The sequence below is a fragment of the Opisthorchis viverrini genome, assembly GCF_000715545.1.
Source record: "Opisthorchis viverrini unplaced genomic scaffold opera_v5_122, whole genome shotgun sequence".
NCBI lineage: Eukaryota > Metazoa > Platyhelminthes > Trematoda > Opisthorchiida > Opisthorchiidae > Opisthorchis > Opisthorchis viverrini.
The window spans coordinates 842,222-859,870 of record NW_008751780.1 but is presented as its reverse complement, the minus strand read 5'-3'; the positions used below and the strand labels follow the sequence as shown (position 1 = coordinate 859,870).

The following is a 17,649-nucleotide window of genomic DNA, read 5'->3' as shown; positions in this document are numbered from 1 at the left end:
TCCTCCCCACGCTCTTTTGCATCAGAACAGGAGAACTGTTCAAACGAAAGCGGTGTATGAATGTGACTTCTACAAGTCCCTCAACCAATTGCAACTAATTTTTTACTGTTCAACTGATTAGAAGCCGCATGAGAACTTCTGTTGTCCTGCTGTGCTTTATTGCCCTACTTTACGCATTGTGCAACAGCCGATCTCACTCCAATAGGCTTGACTTTTCCTATCTTATTATTATTCACTTTCAGTGTTTAGTGAAATTCACTGTCTTCTCAACAAACGTCAGTCAGTACTGCTGACGTGCCAATCTACCCCGTGGGAACACAAGTGAGATCGAAAGTTAATAGAAAACAGTCCAGACGGCTTAAGGTGTCGTGTGTGTGCTGGTGTGTCGTTAGCGTGAACCAACTTTATTTTTGAGACCCATACAGCTGTACTTCTGCTCGTTTGGAATACAGCTGACTGTTGGCTACACACAGCATCCAAACAAGATCTGTACGTCAGTTCGAACATACCGCCAAAATTAACGTCGAACAAAAAGTGCAACGTGATGTTAGATCTTTGGAAAAAGAAGATGGACTGTATTAACGGGATTCACGAACTGAACGTAGGTTCCAACGATTCATTTTGCCTTGGTTATCTTTGACTTGGCTTAACCCGTCGAACAATTTGGTGGCGTGCTAGTGTCATTTCCCCTACCCAGAACGGTATTTTCCTCTGTTCGATAGGGATGGCTTACTGTCGGAAATGAACTCTCGGCGTCCAACTTCGATCACCGTTTGTATGCGGCTAATTTCACAAAGGATCCAAATGGATCGTTACTGGGCACCACAGAGGAAGTCGAACGACTCCGACCAAAATCCCCGCCACCTCGACACTCCTCCAACCCATCGACTGCGGTCAATCCGGTGGGAGCCAAGTCCCAAGAACTAACGGGCCTCGCAGGGACCACGATAACCACGACGCACTCACGGAACTTGCTTCAGACACTACCGGTTAGCAAGACCAGTAACGTGGAGCTTTCAGGTTGGTCTATACTTTTGATTATCTTGGCTGTAGCTTTTTCATCCTTTGAGACCACACCCAAACTATCAACCGAATTCCAGAGCGAAGGTCAGGCTGGCCCTTGGTTCATGAATGGTTTGACTTGGTTTGGTGCGGAATGGTTGCCACTCGGTCCTTACTACCTCGCTGTGACTGATTTGGAGGTTCTGCATTGTCGTTCCAGTTGATGCCCAGTACATCTCACGACTGTAATAAAATAAATCACATGGATGTAACGGGACAAACTCGCGAAAATTACTTTATAACGTCAGGTTATCTCATGGAATTAGTCTACCGACAGCTTCTCACTTCTACCCACAGAATCCCTTCATACTTTTTTACAATCCGCGTAGTTCATGATTGCATCGTGACTGTGAAGTGTAAAGTGCTCAACCACTCCATCTTTGTCCGTACAACTAAATGTGGTGCGTTTTATATGTATTTTCAGGCTACGCTGGACGCCGGTTAGGTCTCGGTGGCTCATTGAAACTTCACGGTTCGGGCGGCTTGCAACCGTCGTTACTTGGGCTACCTTCTCCCATGCCGATTGACGGTTTTCCTGGATCCTCACGCTCGACATTCAGTATGTTATCTAGGCCGAGGAGCTCGTTTTATCATGTCCGATTGTGCTTTTCTCAATTGTTTTTGTTGAATATCCTGTCTAGGCTTGGACAACCTGGCATTGTCCCAATCCTCATGCTTCCGGTGGCTTTGCTCGACATTCAGTATGTTATCTAGGCCGAGGAGCTCGTTTTATCATGTCCGATTGTGCTTTTCTCAATTGTTTTTGTTGAATATCCTGTCTAGGCTTGGACAACCTGGCATTGTCCCAATCCTCATGCTTCCCTCCGGTGGCTTTGGCAACTTGGGCGTTACAGCTGGACGATAATAATGATAATAAATTTTGCTGGGTCCGAATGCGTTCATGAAGAATCATAGCTGTCTTGAAAGAGGATTGTTTGTTCTAGGTAACCTCAGGTTTTCTCTCAGGTTGTCTATCTGATTCACCTACTTCATTTAGGTTCATGCATCTCGTCTTGTGACTACTACTTTTTGTTACCATCGGTAAGCGACCTGTGTCCAACCGGTCGAAGTTACGACTCCTTTGCTTAACTGGTATACTGAGAATATTGCTTCTACATACTCTGCGCATCATTTATCCAGGTGCCTGACCACTTCGAAGGTATCTCATGAAGGAAACTTATTTACCAAACCGTTCTTAAGCGGTGTGACGTATGTCTTAGTCCACGGGTCCTGGTGTGTTCTTTCTCTCATCAGTACTGAGATGACTTCATTTGAAATTCGTTGACCGCTGTTTTTCTCACTCGTTTGTTCAGATTTCCATTTTCCCGTTAATTCTATAGTATCCTGTACCTATATTACGGACATCTCGAAACAGGATATTATTGCTACGTGGCCTGTGAGTTCCTGGGGGCGAGACGGTTCAGTGGTTAGAGCGTGGATTTACTGACCGGAAGGTCAGTAGTTCGAACCCAACCTCTTTTCCTCGACTTCCCCTGTCTAGGCTTGGGCAATCTGGCAGTCTTTCAACCTTCTCGCTTCCTTCTGGTGGCATGGCAGCTAGGCGCCGAAAACGTGTTACCGCTGAACGATTTTTCAATTTTTTTCCCCTGTGAATTCCTCACCTCACCAGTGATTACCCCATTCCAGGGGATTCGTCTGCTCATAAGAATCTTATCTGATTCGCAGGCCTTCGAAATACTTCCGTTGTTCAAGGTGCTCGATGCGCTTTTGTGTACAGTCAGGTAGTTATTTGAACAGTAGTAGTCATTCAAATGTAACACGCTTTCTGTGCCTACTTGCCATGCTACCCGAAGGAAGCAAGAGAGCTTAGGTACTGCTAGGCTACTCAAGCCTGGACAGTAGCAGTCGAGATGCCGCTGGTAAGTTCAAACCACGGACCACTGAGCTCTCTCGAATTTTTCATATGGACAACTCTGTAGAGTATAACGTATCAGTGTCTGGTCAGTGGCTAAACGAGATGGTTATAGGAGAAAAGGACTTCTCCGCAACGAACGAACTAATCACGCTACGTTGGTTTCCCTGGTCAAGAGGACCCTCTACCCCGCTGAACTATTTGCTGGTTCTCGTGTTGAGTGGAACTAACCGAAGACAGAACGCTCTGCGATCTGGCACTAACCAGTAAACTCGTCCAGTTTGTCAGCTGCCGCTTTTCCGGGACCCGTCTCATAAATCCTCAAGAAAACGGACAGCTTAGTCACGCAGGCTTTGACGATACAGTATCTTCGGTAACTGCATTAGATAACTGGAATGGTTCGAAGTCAACTGTCTGACTGGGTCACCTTTCCCAATGCTTGATAATATTTCCCTGACCTGGCGTTTTTTCGGTGACCGAACCAATATACTCCTAGTGCATAATATGTAGCCGACCAGCTGAACTGAGTTGAACACATTTTTTGGGAGTGAAGTTTAAATTGCTGCATTTTTGCATGATATCTGACTTCGTTTGGAATAAGGTACTCGTGTTGGCCCGTTAACGCAGAAATAAAGGAGATATTGTGAGTTCAGTTCACTCGTTTCCGTAATACTGGGGCATCATCCAAGCAGCTGGTTTCACCTCTTTAGTACTTTTTATCAGTGATACTTTTTTCGACACCCACATGGATTGCCCCTTTTCACTATGCTGGGCGTCTTATGTAGTAAAGTCGGTTCTCACTTGCGTGTACGAATGACTAATATACCGGAAAGAGCAGAGCAGGTGACTAATCGGTGGACTTTGGTTCGTTTGGTGACCCGAGCGTTTGGGTCGCATACTTTCCATAACCAAGCTAATTGGCATCATCGGTGCGTTGTTGCAGCACAGTGCGTCATTGGGAAGGCACAATAGTTCGAGATTACTCCAAACAAGTACACATTAGGGGAAAACTATCTTTTTCGCCTCTGGCTACTTCGGTCTCTTTGAACGCGCTTGCAACGGACAGCGAGGAATAAGTGCACTAACTTATGACTTACAACATACTCTCTTTGTTGAACAATGGGCAACCCAGTTGATCGATGTGGCCAAAGAACGTTTTCAGTGTTTCTTGGCACAAGACAGTCGTCACTGTCCTTGAGATGCTTTACGTTTGGCTGCGGGATAAAATCGGTGTAAAGGTTATTCAGTCTAGAATTCTGGGTTTCAGTAAGGATAGTATAAGGCCCTGTCTTTTTCTGGTCCCATACTTTTATTCTCTATCCTAGTGTCATCAGATTTTCTTCATTGTAGCCGTAGTAAAACAACGTAAGCTGATAAACGTAGTGTCCATGGAACAGCACAAATCGTGGCAGAACTCTAGATGGCTTGAAAGAATGTCGCAACCTGTTAGTACGTCATCATCGTCAAGCAATGCAAGGCCTGCGAACTCGAGTGTCAGCAGGAGGAAGTTCAAGTTATCATAGCTTTTATTTTGTCTTCGAATGATGCATATTTTGGGTTCTCATGCGTCGGCTGTTGTCATTTGAGTATACCTCACGGGAATTATCATAAAGCAACATCCCGAGTTGGCAAGTATATCCAGGTGGATTGTTCACAAAAACCCGGTCGGCATTGCTGGTTGAAGTCAACGCAGACAAAACCGAAACACGAAGTTTCCACGGAAGACCAGTGTTCCAAGACATCAGGTAACTCCTTGAGGTCTGCCTATGGAAGGTGAACATTTAACATAAGGACGGATCTGTAGTGACTGATGAATTTCAGATTGCATGTAATGGTGAGACAATGCATGTGCAAAATATCTTATGGGAAGCTGATTTGCATTCTGCATTCACGTTGGTGGTTACATCACTTTCACTCTTAGCTGTTGGATCTCTGTCAGCTCGTACGAGCGAAAATTCCTCACAGAGATGATGTTATAGGCAGCTTTTCAACGAGAAATCTTGTATAGCAACTACGTTCTTGTACATTCTTCTGGTGAGGACGTGACGCATGTCATCGTTTTTTCATGGCAGATCTTAATTCTAATGGCAAAATACACAGGACCGGAATTTTCTCACTAATTTCTTGCCAGAAGTTTTCAAAGCTGGGCGCCGGAGTCCTGTCAAATACCAGCACCTCAATTGACAGTATATAAACATTTTGCATGAACCCACGCGTCAACGTGGTGATGCTAAATCGGTTAGTGTAGTTGAATGTTGAATGGTAAAAAACATCCAGATTGATAAGTGTTGACAGCTGTCGCCAAACATTTAAAGGCTCCGGCGTCATCGCTTCAAACTAGCGTTATCTATTTCTCATCTAGTCCAGTTGATGTCGCGCCTTCGGGCACCTAAACAACGCAATCACCGTGATTTACTCGTAACAAACCACCATTGTGTGGTTCTCAGCATTCAATCGACGTTTGCATATTTCTCGTGTAGCAAACGTTTTTGCGCACATTCACCTCCCAACCGAGCTTTTGTCAAATTGTTGCCGCGGACCGTAGCAAGAGGTGAAGGGGTATTAACCTTCGATCAACACCACTGTGTTATACATTCGTCCACCTATGCTTCTACCACTGTGAAGTACTTTGTCCTGTGTGTTAACGACCACGTCCTAGGCCTTGCATTTTGCGCTAAATTAACAACCGCCGAAAACACTTGCGCTGGTAACTAAATCATGTGTTCGTGCTTTGAACCGCCACCTTATTGCCCACTCTGCTTACTACTCCGTCCATGCGTAGCGCATGGGTTTTTAGTCGAGAATGAACGGGTAGTTTTGCCAAGCGCCAAGTGATTGGATTTTCACCATCTGCGATTAAAATATACAGTTATGATGACGGATAATGCCTCAAAATCCTAAGATGTACACTCTTGCTAACGCGACCCAAATTATGAGAAACGCTTCACAAAACAATAAAAACATTCACATTGTTGCATTTGATTAACGTTGAGAAACAAGTTAAACTTATTCACCTCGCTCTTGGTTGTCCCACTTAGCTAGTGGGTGACTTATACCCCACTGAGCAACGACACGCTGATGATGTCATCCGATTGATTGTGAGACGTTTGCAATTGAGTCGACTAGCCTAGCCCAGCCCAGCCCAGCGAACGAATCAAAGGCCGCTATTATAAGTTTCAGTCGTGTCGACGTGCTCATCAAAAGACGCCGCGTTGTTGCTGGAGTTTATGCGCATGTTCTTTTCAACTGCGCTACACCGTCGTTGTAACGACAGCTGTACTTTTCAGTACAAGTGAAACTGCACACTTGGTATCTGTAATTGGTCCCCAGCATTATGCCGTCATTCTTGACTTTCGCACTCACGTCAGACCTACGCTACAATACTGATCACATGATTCCATGTGCTTTTCCTCACTCTGAGTTGTATCATAGCCAGAAACCCGTGTTCTTTGGGCTAAACTACTCAATGTACCGTGAATAGGAACTAAATAAGTTCCTTGTTGGGTACTTTTGTTCGAACCTGGATGTTTTGCTGTCGTTTTACACTGAAAATGCTTTCCTAGTAGTAATGGACGTTTTTGGTGCATTGCTTTGGTTATGTCGGGCTGATCGATCGGTACGTCCCGGACCTTTTCACAGCTTGACCCGGCAGTAACATCAGCCACGAGTGCCACTATTTTTTTTAACAAGATTGTAAATTGCTATGTGATAACGAAAATAAATTCCACCACACCCTGCTTTGTAGCCCGCTTTCTTGGATCATAAGCCCCATCAGGTGAAATCTACCCGGCAAAACGTTAAGCACTGCAACGTGAACTCCTCAATCTTGTGTCCGATCACGTCGGGTAATTCATCGGTTCCGGAAGTTGTGTATTGGGACTGAAAGTGGAAAGTAACAGTGTTCTAGCGACTAATTTTTTCTTTCAGGCAACTCAGGGTACCCAGAAAGACATCCTTTCCTTGTTTGGCTAACATCTTCTGAGCTCGAGAATATAGGATTAAACGGGAACACTGGTTCATGGAGAGACTGCCATATGCCGTATTCATTTCGTTGTCTTCAGGCACTCAGCCTGTCTCTCACTCTTTTACCTCAGGTACGCGGGACCGGTCGGCTCTGACAGCTACAAGTACCTGCCTCAATACAATACCATCGCGCAATATCACCATCGATGTCCAACCCAACGCATCAAATCAACAAGCAAGCCTCCTATCTTCACTGTGGCCTCCAGCTGCTACAAACAGTCTGACCATGGCACTTGCAGCAGCCAGTCAGACACAACTATTTGGTGCCGGTACACTTGGGTCATCAGTGCTGCGTCCGTCTGTGGTCAACGCCCCATTGGTTTCCAGCTTGTTGAACACCGGCAAAGTGACACCTGCGATGCTTGCTGCTTTGACAGCGGCCACTTCCTCGCTTAATTTACCAGCTTTTACTGACCCTGTGAGGGCCTTGGGACAAAATTTATCAAGCTTCCATCGAGGTCATCATGCAAATTGGCATCAATGAAGCTTGTACAATTGACGAGTTTTTCTCTTTTCATGAGTCCCTTTCGGTGACAACTTTTCGTACGTGTTTCCATCAGTCAGAGAATAGAGTAATTGAAATATAGGTAGTACGTTGTTTAGAGGCGTAATATTTCGCTAGTGTGTTTGACGTCCACGGGCAAACTCATTCTGCGCTATCCTTGCCATCATTCGACACGACCACCAAAGAGTATAATAGCTCAAACAGGTCACTTACCGGGTGGAAAGGCGTTTTTGAAATGATCTTCATCTCACTTTCGGCAAGGTTTTGCGCAGAGTCGTTCCTGGTTCTCAGTTTGGTGGGCATTGATGTTCATGTTAATCAAGAGGCTCAAACGCCGCACAGTTGTTCGTTATACCTAATTCCTAACCAATCTACTTTCGTAGAGTGAGAAGCACATGTTAAAAGAACGCCGAAGATTTTTTTCAGCCGAACAGTAGTCCACTTTAACCGAGCGAAATTGGTTTTCCTTAGTCGGATTACACAATCTTTTAGCTGTATTCAGAATTTATTGAAATAACTTTACTTCTCTAACCACAGACCTGTTTGTTCAGCTCTAAATTTGGCACTATTTACTGTGTCGACACACCCATGGTTTCTCTTCAGGCACTACGCCTTTCAGACTGCGTTTGTTTATTAATATCGTGAATTCAGGCTATTTATTGGTTCACTGCATGTGGTGGCTTAGTTCAGAAGCTCGATTGCTACTTTTTACGCTTTCCGTAACCGTCTGAATCATGATGGGGCCTGTCCTACATAGCACTCGTCTCGTGACACTTTGATTAATGTATACGGGCCTGATTTTCCGGTCGTTGCGTGGACTGTTTATGGCAACTTGTTCCATAAAGATTGAAACACTGGTAGCCCTATACCGAACATCGCTAACCAATCTACTTTCGTAGAGTGAGAAGCACATGTTAAAAGAACGCCGAAGATTTTTTTCAGCCGAACAGTAGTCCACTTTAACCGAGCGAAATTGGTTTTCCTTAGTCGGATTACACAATCTTTTAGCTGTATTCAGAATTTATTGAAATAACTTTACTTCTCTAACCACAGACCTGTTTGTTCAGCTCTAAATTTGGCACTATTTACTGTGTCGACACACCCATGGTTTCTCTTCAGGCACTACGCCTTTCAGACTGCGTTTGTTTATTAATATCGTGAATTCAGGCTATTTATTGGTTCACTGCATGTGGTGGCTTAGTTCAGAAGCTCGATTGCTACTTTTTACGCTTTCCGTAACCGTCTGAATCATGATGGGGCCTGTCCTACATAGCACTCGTCTCGTGACACTTTGATTAATGTATACGGGCCTGATTTTCCGGTCGTTGCGTGGACTGTTTATGGCAACTTGTTCCATAAAGATTGAAACACTGGTAGCCCTGTACCGAACATCGCTAACTTGTGGTCAGAGTTTTGTTTGAAGAACCTACGCGTCCTCCAGGATACCGCGGTAGTATCCAAGTCCACACACAACCGAAAATTCGTACCGATCCAGTACTGTTCTTAGACTGCACTGTCGTGCCGTTACAACCAAGCAAACGACCCTAGATGCTTTTCACAGCATTCACCGGAACAATTATCATTGCTGCTTGTGGCTGCCTCTTGTTTCAGGGTCATATCGGTTCCCAGCAAAAACGCGGACTAAGCATGTAGGCTCAGGTTTTCATGCCGATCTACCTGAAAGATTTGCATATCTTTGGAATATATTGGTTGCTAATGTGATCATTGTCGATTTCTCGTTAGACAGCTATCTTGTTAACTCATTAAACGTCCTCACGGGATTTGGCGCATATCTTCAGGTTTATATGCGAATGGTAATTTCTGCCCGTCCTGTAGACTGTTGTTGACTCTAAGAGACACGATACTTCCCCTCTCAAGAGAGATCACTTTGGAGAAAGAATCAGTCTAGGTTTAGGTGGTCACATTACGTAGTAGCCTCCGTCAAGACTGGTCCCTCCACCTTCGTGGGCGGGAAACCGTATAAAAAGCTGTGGGGGGAATGCATGTCTTGATCCATCATGAGTGGTATGTTATCGGACTCAGCATCAACGACTGGTCTGTCTCGAGAAGAAGTACGGCACGCACCAAACTGCTTAACCGAGGTCGCTCGAGTCGTTGTGAATCGCAGCAAATAGCGAACAGTCATGTCCAAAATTGGTGAGAAAAACACGTCAGGATGGATGTCACGGTGCATCTCCAGGCCAGTTTATGAAAGCAACCAATAAAGTGGATAAGTTCCGACTACACGCAAGCAAATTTCACATCGCAAACTCTCCCAAGCAAATACATTAGTCGACTGTGACTCAGCCATTTATTCGTAGTTTTCTAACAGATTTATTGGCAAGTATACTCCGATGGCTCGTTTAACCATGTGAGCACATGAATAAGCCCATTAACGTTCGTCCTTGTGAATGGCAAGTGGGTCCGTATGTCCTAGGAAGACAACAGTTCTCATGTTGGTTCATTTTTCCTACGCCTGTTTTTTCGGAGAACTTGTCCACTGTCTATCAGAACGGAAGACAGTAGCCGATCTAAATGCATCATGTAGAGCTTCATTCATGTCAGTTCACAATCGCATCCACTCGGTCTCCCATTCCTTCGAAGCCTTATACTTCCCTGATCCGTTCAACTTTGACACATCTGGGTGTATGCTAAGATTTCAGATTTCCTAGGCCTGGATAGGTGCTTCAGGAAATCCGAGATTTCGTTCAGACCATGGAAATTCCGGTTAGTAGATTCGGGCCTCAACCGCTGAGCTATCTCGAGCTTTTACAACATTCCCGTTTCTCCTTGATACAATCAGTACCTCTGTTCTGGAACTCTTTAAAATCTACTCCGAGATATGGCTTGAATGCGATCAGTGTTTTAGTTCAACCGATATTAATGGCACATATTGAACTCCGGGATGTTATGGATCGATATATGACTAGTAAAAAGTAAATCAGAGATATGTATGAGGTCACCTAGACGGAAAATAGCTTGGACATCAACGTACTCCGGTGTGTGAAAAACACTGCCTTTGGATTCGTTTAGTTCAGAGGTAATAATTCAGGAGAATTGCGTTTATGTTCGACACTTGGGGATTGTGCAAATTTGGGATAATTACCTGACTATTCACAAGTAGCTATATCCCTAACGAGTTCAGTTCCTGGATTAAGCCATACTAAAATCAATTTGAGGACTCGGTCGCCTTTTTCTGTCACCGTACAATCGTATCATGAATGCATCCATTATATGGGTGTTCATGCGAGGGATACAGCCTGTGTTCCTAGGTCTCAAACAACGCGACTTTCCCCGCGTGTCTCATTCGCATTTTGACTGGTGCTATCGCGCGATAAGTTGATGTCTTCCAGTAATTGGGCTGGAAGTGGTCTACGGTTTTCCTTCTTAACTTTACGATGGGATCAGTAAGACTGGGTTTGTTTCATGCAAAGTTTGCTGATATTATTTGACAGCCGGTGAAGCAGTATGCCTTCTTGTCACCACGAACCTTGCTGACGCATAATTTTTAACAACACGACTCAATTACATTTGATATTTCAACTGCTGGTTGGCGTTTTATGTGCTCTGCTACTTTTCGACAAATCAGATGCAGGTAATTTTTTTCGAGTATCCAGACATAACTAAGTATGCTGGCCATCACGTACCGTCGTATGCTTTCAACTAGTCAATTATGTATTACAATACATGTGTAATCACACCCTGCTGGAACGTCATCCTAATCAGTACTGTGAGACGGGTGTGAAAGTTGTACCTGTCTTCAAGACTAAGCTGCGTAGTAAGTACGGATGCCTGGAAAATATATCGATATGAATTTCGTATCTAACTCTAGAGAAATATGAAAAGCTGTCTGTGTATCCAATACTGAAACAAGCTGCGTAAAATTTACCGATTAACCAAACCATTTTTCCAGGTTACCCTACCCTAAAAATCAGAACTGATGAAGGTACAGCGTGCTGTAAAAGCGCTCTGAATAATTCACTTATTTATTCCGTGAATGATTTTCTAGCCTTTTCAATGTACACTAGTTCGGACCAAAGGGACTGCTTCCTAGGATTATGTTCCTTCTTAATATTTGGTTTCTACCTGAGAAGATGGTGAAAAACTCTGGCTCAGGGTCTGTACATTTCCAGGAGATGTTGTTGATGTTGGCCAGTCCCGAGAAGGGTATTGTATTCTAAACAAATCGAACAAATCGATAGACTGCTTCAAATCTGTGTGTGTGGCTAATCCTGTCCTACATGAATAATCAGCGTCGGTTGAGATGTTTCATGTGCTTCTTTGTTGAGCCTTCGAAAAAAAACGTCATAAGGTGAAATAGTTTTACATCGCGATAGCCGTACCTTGTCAGACAACTGTATACCAAGCTAACTGTTGGTAGCGAATTCGGATTGAAGCCCAAGTGCGTACCACGTCGCAATTGGCGCACATTCTACCCGAGGCATTAGGCCTGAAGAACAAATTGCGGTCGAAAAACAGTTGGTTGAACGCCTTTTATTACAGCGCCAAAGTTAACGTAAGGACAGGTCTAGAGTGTGATTTCGCTTGACAACCGTGCTTTAATTTGAAACTTACAGCATCATTGGTACAAGTTACAGCTGCTCTCTCCAGTGCACACGAAAATGAACATATATAAACAATTTAAATGAACAAAACATCTTGCTGGGACAGGCTCATCCTAAACGCCTTATTCACATAGGCTTTGACCTGGCCTCTATAAGTCAGGATGAAATTCACCCTATTGAAGAAACTTAATGACAGAAGACTGATGCGCTAACGGACGGCAGTGTTTCAGGCCCGTTCAACTTATCCCCTCTCCCATTACGGAACTCAGTACTCCACGTCATAGTGGGTGGGTAGTATATGAGTTTACGTGTCGGTGCCACTGCTTTTACTGACTTGTTCCAAAATCACCTACGCCACCGGGAAAATTGGACCTAATTGGTCTTGATTTCTTAAACTGTGAGTTGCCAGTGATGTGCTGTTCATGTGACTTCTGGGAGAACGTTATGGTGGTCTTAATAGTAGCCTTTTCATGATTTCCTAACCTTAAGCAAATTGGAGGTTTTTGGTAGCCTCTCACTAAACGGTGCTAAGGATCTCGGAGAATTTACAAAAGTTCCGATCTGAGAAATTTAGATGAGTACTATGTTGAGCTTCATGAAATAATTTAATGCTTAAGCCCACAATTACACTCGACGTTCATATGTTGTTCATAACTGTCCGCTGTGTATTATTTCAGCGACATGATGTTCCCTTTTGGCTGCATATCAGAAAGTTAACGTCTATGGTTGGTATATGAAGATCTTGATGACGGTACATTGATTTCTGTTTCTCCTATAAATGCCCCTCAAACACCCCACGGTCACCATAAGTCAATCGTTAACCCAAATTGTTTCACGGAATTGTTATACACTTACTCGTTTTGAAGTATAACGAAAGGTCCTAGTCTGTATGATAATTCTGTCAGATAGGGAAATTCCAACAGGTTCATGTTTTTCGAAATTAACGGACTGTCATCTAGGTGCACTTAAATGTAATATAGTTAGTAGATCAATAACAATGAAGATTGGTACTTTTCAAACCTGTAGCTTTCCAAACAACTGGAAGGAATTTTCTCACAAGCGCTATTTTGACGCTTGGTTTCCTAGTGTCAGTCAATCAATGGAACGACTCTGGGGCCAAACACCCGGGGCGAGCTTTCTCTCTCAGTTTCTAAAACTGACAAAACGAAAGCAACGGTAGAATCAGTGACGCACTGACACAACTTTGCTTCGTGAGTCTCAGTAATCCAGGATGTATCCGTTGTGTGCGATATCGTCTGGAATGTCATCATTATTCGAAATAGTCTCACTGCAACTGAAAAATCGGGAGATGTAATCTTTTCCAGGGGATCAAGAAGAGAGTTTCCATGTTTAACAGGCAGTGCTTCACTACATCAATAGATTACGTGTTAGGAACTAGGTTTTCTGAAAAAAGCACCTAGCATGCTCTTAAAGACAACAAAAAACTGGAAATATTGATGTTTTGGGATCCAGCTCTAAGATGCACTAAGATCTCTTGCTAGTTCAATAAAAATCCTCACGTAAACCCAAATATTGGAAGGTCTCAGTGTGTCCATGATCAGTGCTTTGTCGGTGCCCCACCTCTGAGGTGAAATACGGGTGGTGTTACTCCACTCAGACGTACAGAGGGGACTTCGATGATCGAGCCCTGTCTTAACCAACACTCCGGTTCCAACCCCACTTTACGATCGCGTAATCGGCTGAGGTGACAAACACCTAGCTGTCAAAACAGTTCGCATATTAGTGCAGCGACAAATGGGCGTAGTCACTGGTATTGTTAAATTTTGGCTCATGGTTAGTCTGAACCAATAACTACCGGAGTGTAATACTGAACTTCCCTCTTAATGCCCTGAAAATGGTGTGGATACACTTGAAACAGGGAGAGAGAATGCATGGCAAAAGCCCCACCGAAAACGAACGACGGTTCCAATCTCACCTTAGATGCAATTGTATCTAATAAATCGTAGTCACCGAAGGCAACTTAGAAAAAGCGACCTCGTACGCTGTCTCGACATTTCTGTTACGAATGAAACTGGCTAATGAGACTTAATAGTTCATTGACGACAACTCCGGCACAAAGATGCCATTAAATAAGCTTTTGTTGCACACTTTCCTAACGCACAATGCATACCTATAATTGCCTGAACAGAAGCTAACAAACCAACTGAGGTATTCGGGTTGGCGAACCACTTGGGGCCGCTATGGAATGGAATGATTATCTGACTCGAGCATGAATTCAAGAAGTAGTTGCGTTACTTTCTAAGTCTGGAAATTCATTGTCCCCAATGGGATGTAAAATGAGTGCTTGGGATAGCAGACGCATACCAGGGAACGCGTTGCTCGTACGTGACTAGTAAATGAGGACATAAGGAACAGAATTTTGTGGATAGGTTAAATGAGAAGAACCAAGTCAGCGGGATTCAACGTACCGTCATTCGGACGTTTGTTTCTTGGGGTGGTGTCAGTCCTGTGCGGCCCATCGAATCATTAAAGAAGTGTTCGGGTGGACACCATGTTTTGTGAGCCTTTTTCGTTGTTTCTGAACACTCGTTTTTGTCTGTAAAGCAAATGAATTGTGTACGGACAGGATGGCATGCATGCGTCAAACAACCTACGATTTCCAACAGCGAAGTCACATCATGCCTTTGTCGGATGGTCCAACTGAACCCGTTTCCACAGCTGTACTCGGATTCCGATGGGTTTCGCAAACGATGCAGGGTTATTTCATTATAGGTGTTCATTAAGGAACTGGCCATTAACTTCAATGGCATCCGTGACAGTGCTATGTTCCAGATGTCGCTGAAAATTGCAAAAAGACACTTTATCGACCAGTTTTATCGTCGTCCGTCTTTGCATTTATTTATGGCTGGATGTGGGTCTGTGGCACGTTGGTGCTCCAGTGAGTTTGTGTGAACATTATTCCGGCCCCATAAGTCTCATATGGGCGCAATTCTCACGGTGGATTACTTGGTTCAACGTGGGTCCTTAATGTTGGTTTCCAAAACACCGCACAATAGCATGATTGGAAGAAAAGCGTCGCTCACGTATGTGAGCCTCATCTCCATGAAAAGTCTAACATATCAACTTCGATTGGCTCGCTCTGTCAGCTAACAAGTTCAGGCCCACCATTAGTTTCGTTCAGAACATCAGTGTCACCAGTCAGCCCTCGGGGAAACTTAGAACAGGATCTACAGAACGATGACAAACAGTCAGAACGTACCAACTCCATATATATTTGTGCACACTACACCCGAATATCATCAGAACTGTGGACACTCCTGCTTTCTACTTGGAGGTCGTAAAATCCGTCCAAAGAAACGCTTCTTACACTGCTATACTCATTCGTGTCGAATTTTACTTTGGTGTTCTTACCTTTCGATTTTTTCGAGGAGTATGGGTCTCGTGTAACAAATTAACCTCCTAATCTTGGTTGTATGGAAAACTTGCGGAATTCTAATGCAACCAGATATTTCCGGGATGAACTTCATTCGTATTTTTTTTTGTTCTCCAAGCCCGTAGAAGCACATCGGAATGCCAGACCATCCATCAATACGCAAAGTTTGGAGCTGTTGGCGATTTAACATGTCGTTCATAAGGGATATCCGACGAAAAGTTGGTAACTTTATATCGGCTCACATATTCTTCACGCGTATCTATCATTGGCTCAAACGAACTCAAAGCTATGCGAGCTTGGTTTTCACCCTTTGCATGGATAGGTGCCTAATTAGCAGAAGGAAAAGAACGATTACCAAGCGCTATTGATTTAGGCCGACAAAGGAAGAAGTGGGATAATCAGGATTGGGTAGACCGCATTGTTTGAACGAAAATTACTGAAAACCAGCCAATCAACCGCTGATACCCACGTGTCGGTCGTCGTTTCACTACTGATGCACGATTCTTGCTTACTGGAGCCTTGGTGGCTTTTAGTCTGTACTTCCCATCCAGTAGGTTGACTGGTCATATCTCCACTAAGCTCCTAACGTTCGGTCTTTTGGATTAAATATTACTTCTGTTGTCCAGTGAGAACCACTCAAAATTTTAGTAAAAACGTTTAGATTCTTCCGTCTGATGTTTTGAGTTTTCACCCCTGAGGCAGTTCATGATGTGCAGTACGACGACTTCGGTAGAAAGATTTCAGTTAGTACAAACCTAAGAAATTCGGAAATGTTAAGATATTTAAATAGCAGGCAACCTTATTCTCAAGTCTGGATTTCTGTAGAGAGAGCTTCATGACGCCTCGTGTCGTCATCAGAATTATTGGTAGACTGAATGGAAAAACTGGCTGAACGGATCATTTGGTGTATCAAGTGCTGGATGCAGTGTTGCTCAAGAATTTTCAGTCTCTGCGTTTCCCCAAAACTGGTGTTTATTGATCACCTTACTGGCGGGGGGAAAAGCTGGGAACGCTCTTGACGGATGTTTTCCCCAAAACTGGTGTTTATTGATCACCTTACTGGCAGGCGCAAAAGCTGTGAACGCTCTATGACGGATGTTTATGCATCTGCAAATCTGTTATTTATGGCACCATACTTTCAATTTACTGAAGCAACTGTAGAGACTGTCTTACTCTTATCCTTAATGCAGTCGTAGTATAACAAGCGCTACATTGTTCGCAGTGAAGTGGCACGTAGGCCGGTAGCTGATGATCGGAATCAACAGAACAGCAGATAAACCTTATTAGGTGAAGGAAACATGCTTAGCCTGTCCAGCTACTGTCCATCATCCACTGTTTCTTCGAGCTGTTGCTTATGAAAGGCCCGTAGGTAAAGGTACTGATAAGGCCACCCAAAAGGATAACGGCTTGTGTCGGAATGAATGCCATGGACACCTTTCTTGCTGGGGCCCACAAGACTGTCGTTCGCATACTATAAAGAAAACCTACGGTATATCTAGCGTAATCCGTACTACTGGCGAGTCGGCCGTTTCTTCCAAACCTAACTCGCTAGCTACTCTTTGTTTGTCGTTCTGTACAGAATTCTGCATGCTGTTTGGTCAACCTCACACGGACATGCGTTGTTGTTCCAAGGATTGGATACATTAATCTTAGTAGTTTTCTGGAGACATGGGCCAGCTCTGAAACCTTCCCCATTCCCTCCACTCTTTACCAAGAATTCTTCACTGATGCTCAGCAGTTGCCCATCATCGTCTACTGCTGATGTATCGACGTCAATGACGACGATGAAGGGTGCTAATTTCATTTGATTCTAACCGCACAATAACAGTTTCTTCGCGTGACAGAAGAACGATTATTGAAAATAAATTTCCTCCCACCACCATATGTCCCCAGTGTTTGACTCAGGTTCACGATGAATACCGGAAAGAACTTGATTTCCGAGCAGTGTCTACTGCTAGTTGAACGTGGTTTCCTAATGTAGCTGAACCCTCAGACCGGTCGCCAAAACCTGTGAACCTGTGACATCATAGTAACGGCCAACCCACCAAAGCTGAGTGACGGTATATTCCTAAGATGCAGCCGCTTCGGCGCATCCAAAGACTATATGGAAGCCCCAAATTATGTAGTGACTTTCTTGATATAACACATAAATTATATTCGGTGAAAACTGTTTAACGGCTCACTACCTGGTTCGCCATTTTCGGGGCTCATTAGTAAGGTTGTGTCT

General features: G+C 44.0%; 1 protein-coding gene across 1 annotated transcript in view; it reads left to right on the top strand.

Moving 5' to 3' along the window:
- The window catches only part of T265_06150 (hypothetical protein), a gene marked incomplete at both ends in the record, with an annotated part of 31,628 nt that extends 24,105 nt beyond the window's left edge, over positions 1–7,523 (top strand). Inside the window, 3 exons of the mRNA XM_009171343.1 lie at positions 723–1,020; positions 1,487–1,621; positions 7,030–7,523. Coding sequence (XP_009169607.1) covers positions 723–1,020; positions 1,487–1,621; positions 7,030–7,442 — 846 coding nt within the window. The remainder of the gene's footprint in view (positions 1–722; positions 1,021–1,486; positions 1,622–7,029) is intronic.
- Between the last annotated feature and the right edge of the window lie 10,126 nt (positions 7,524–17,649).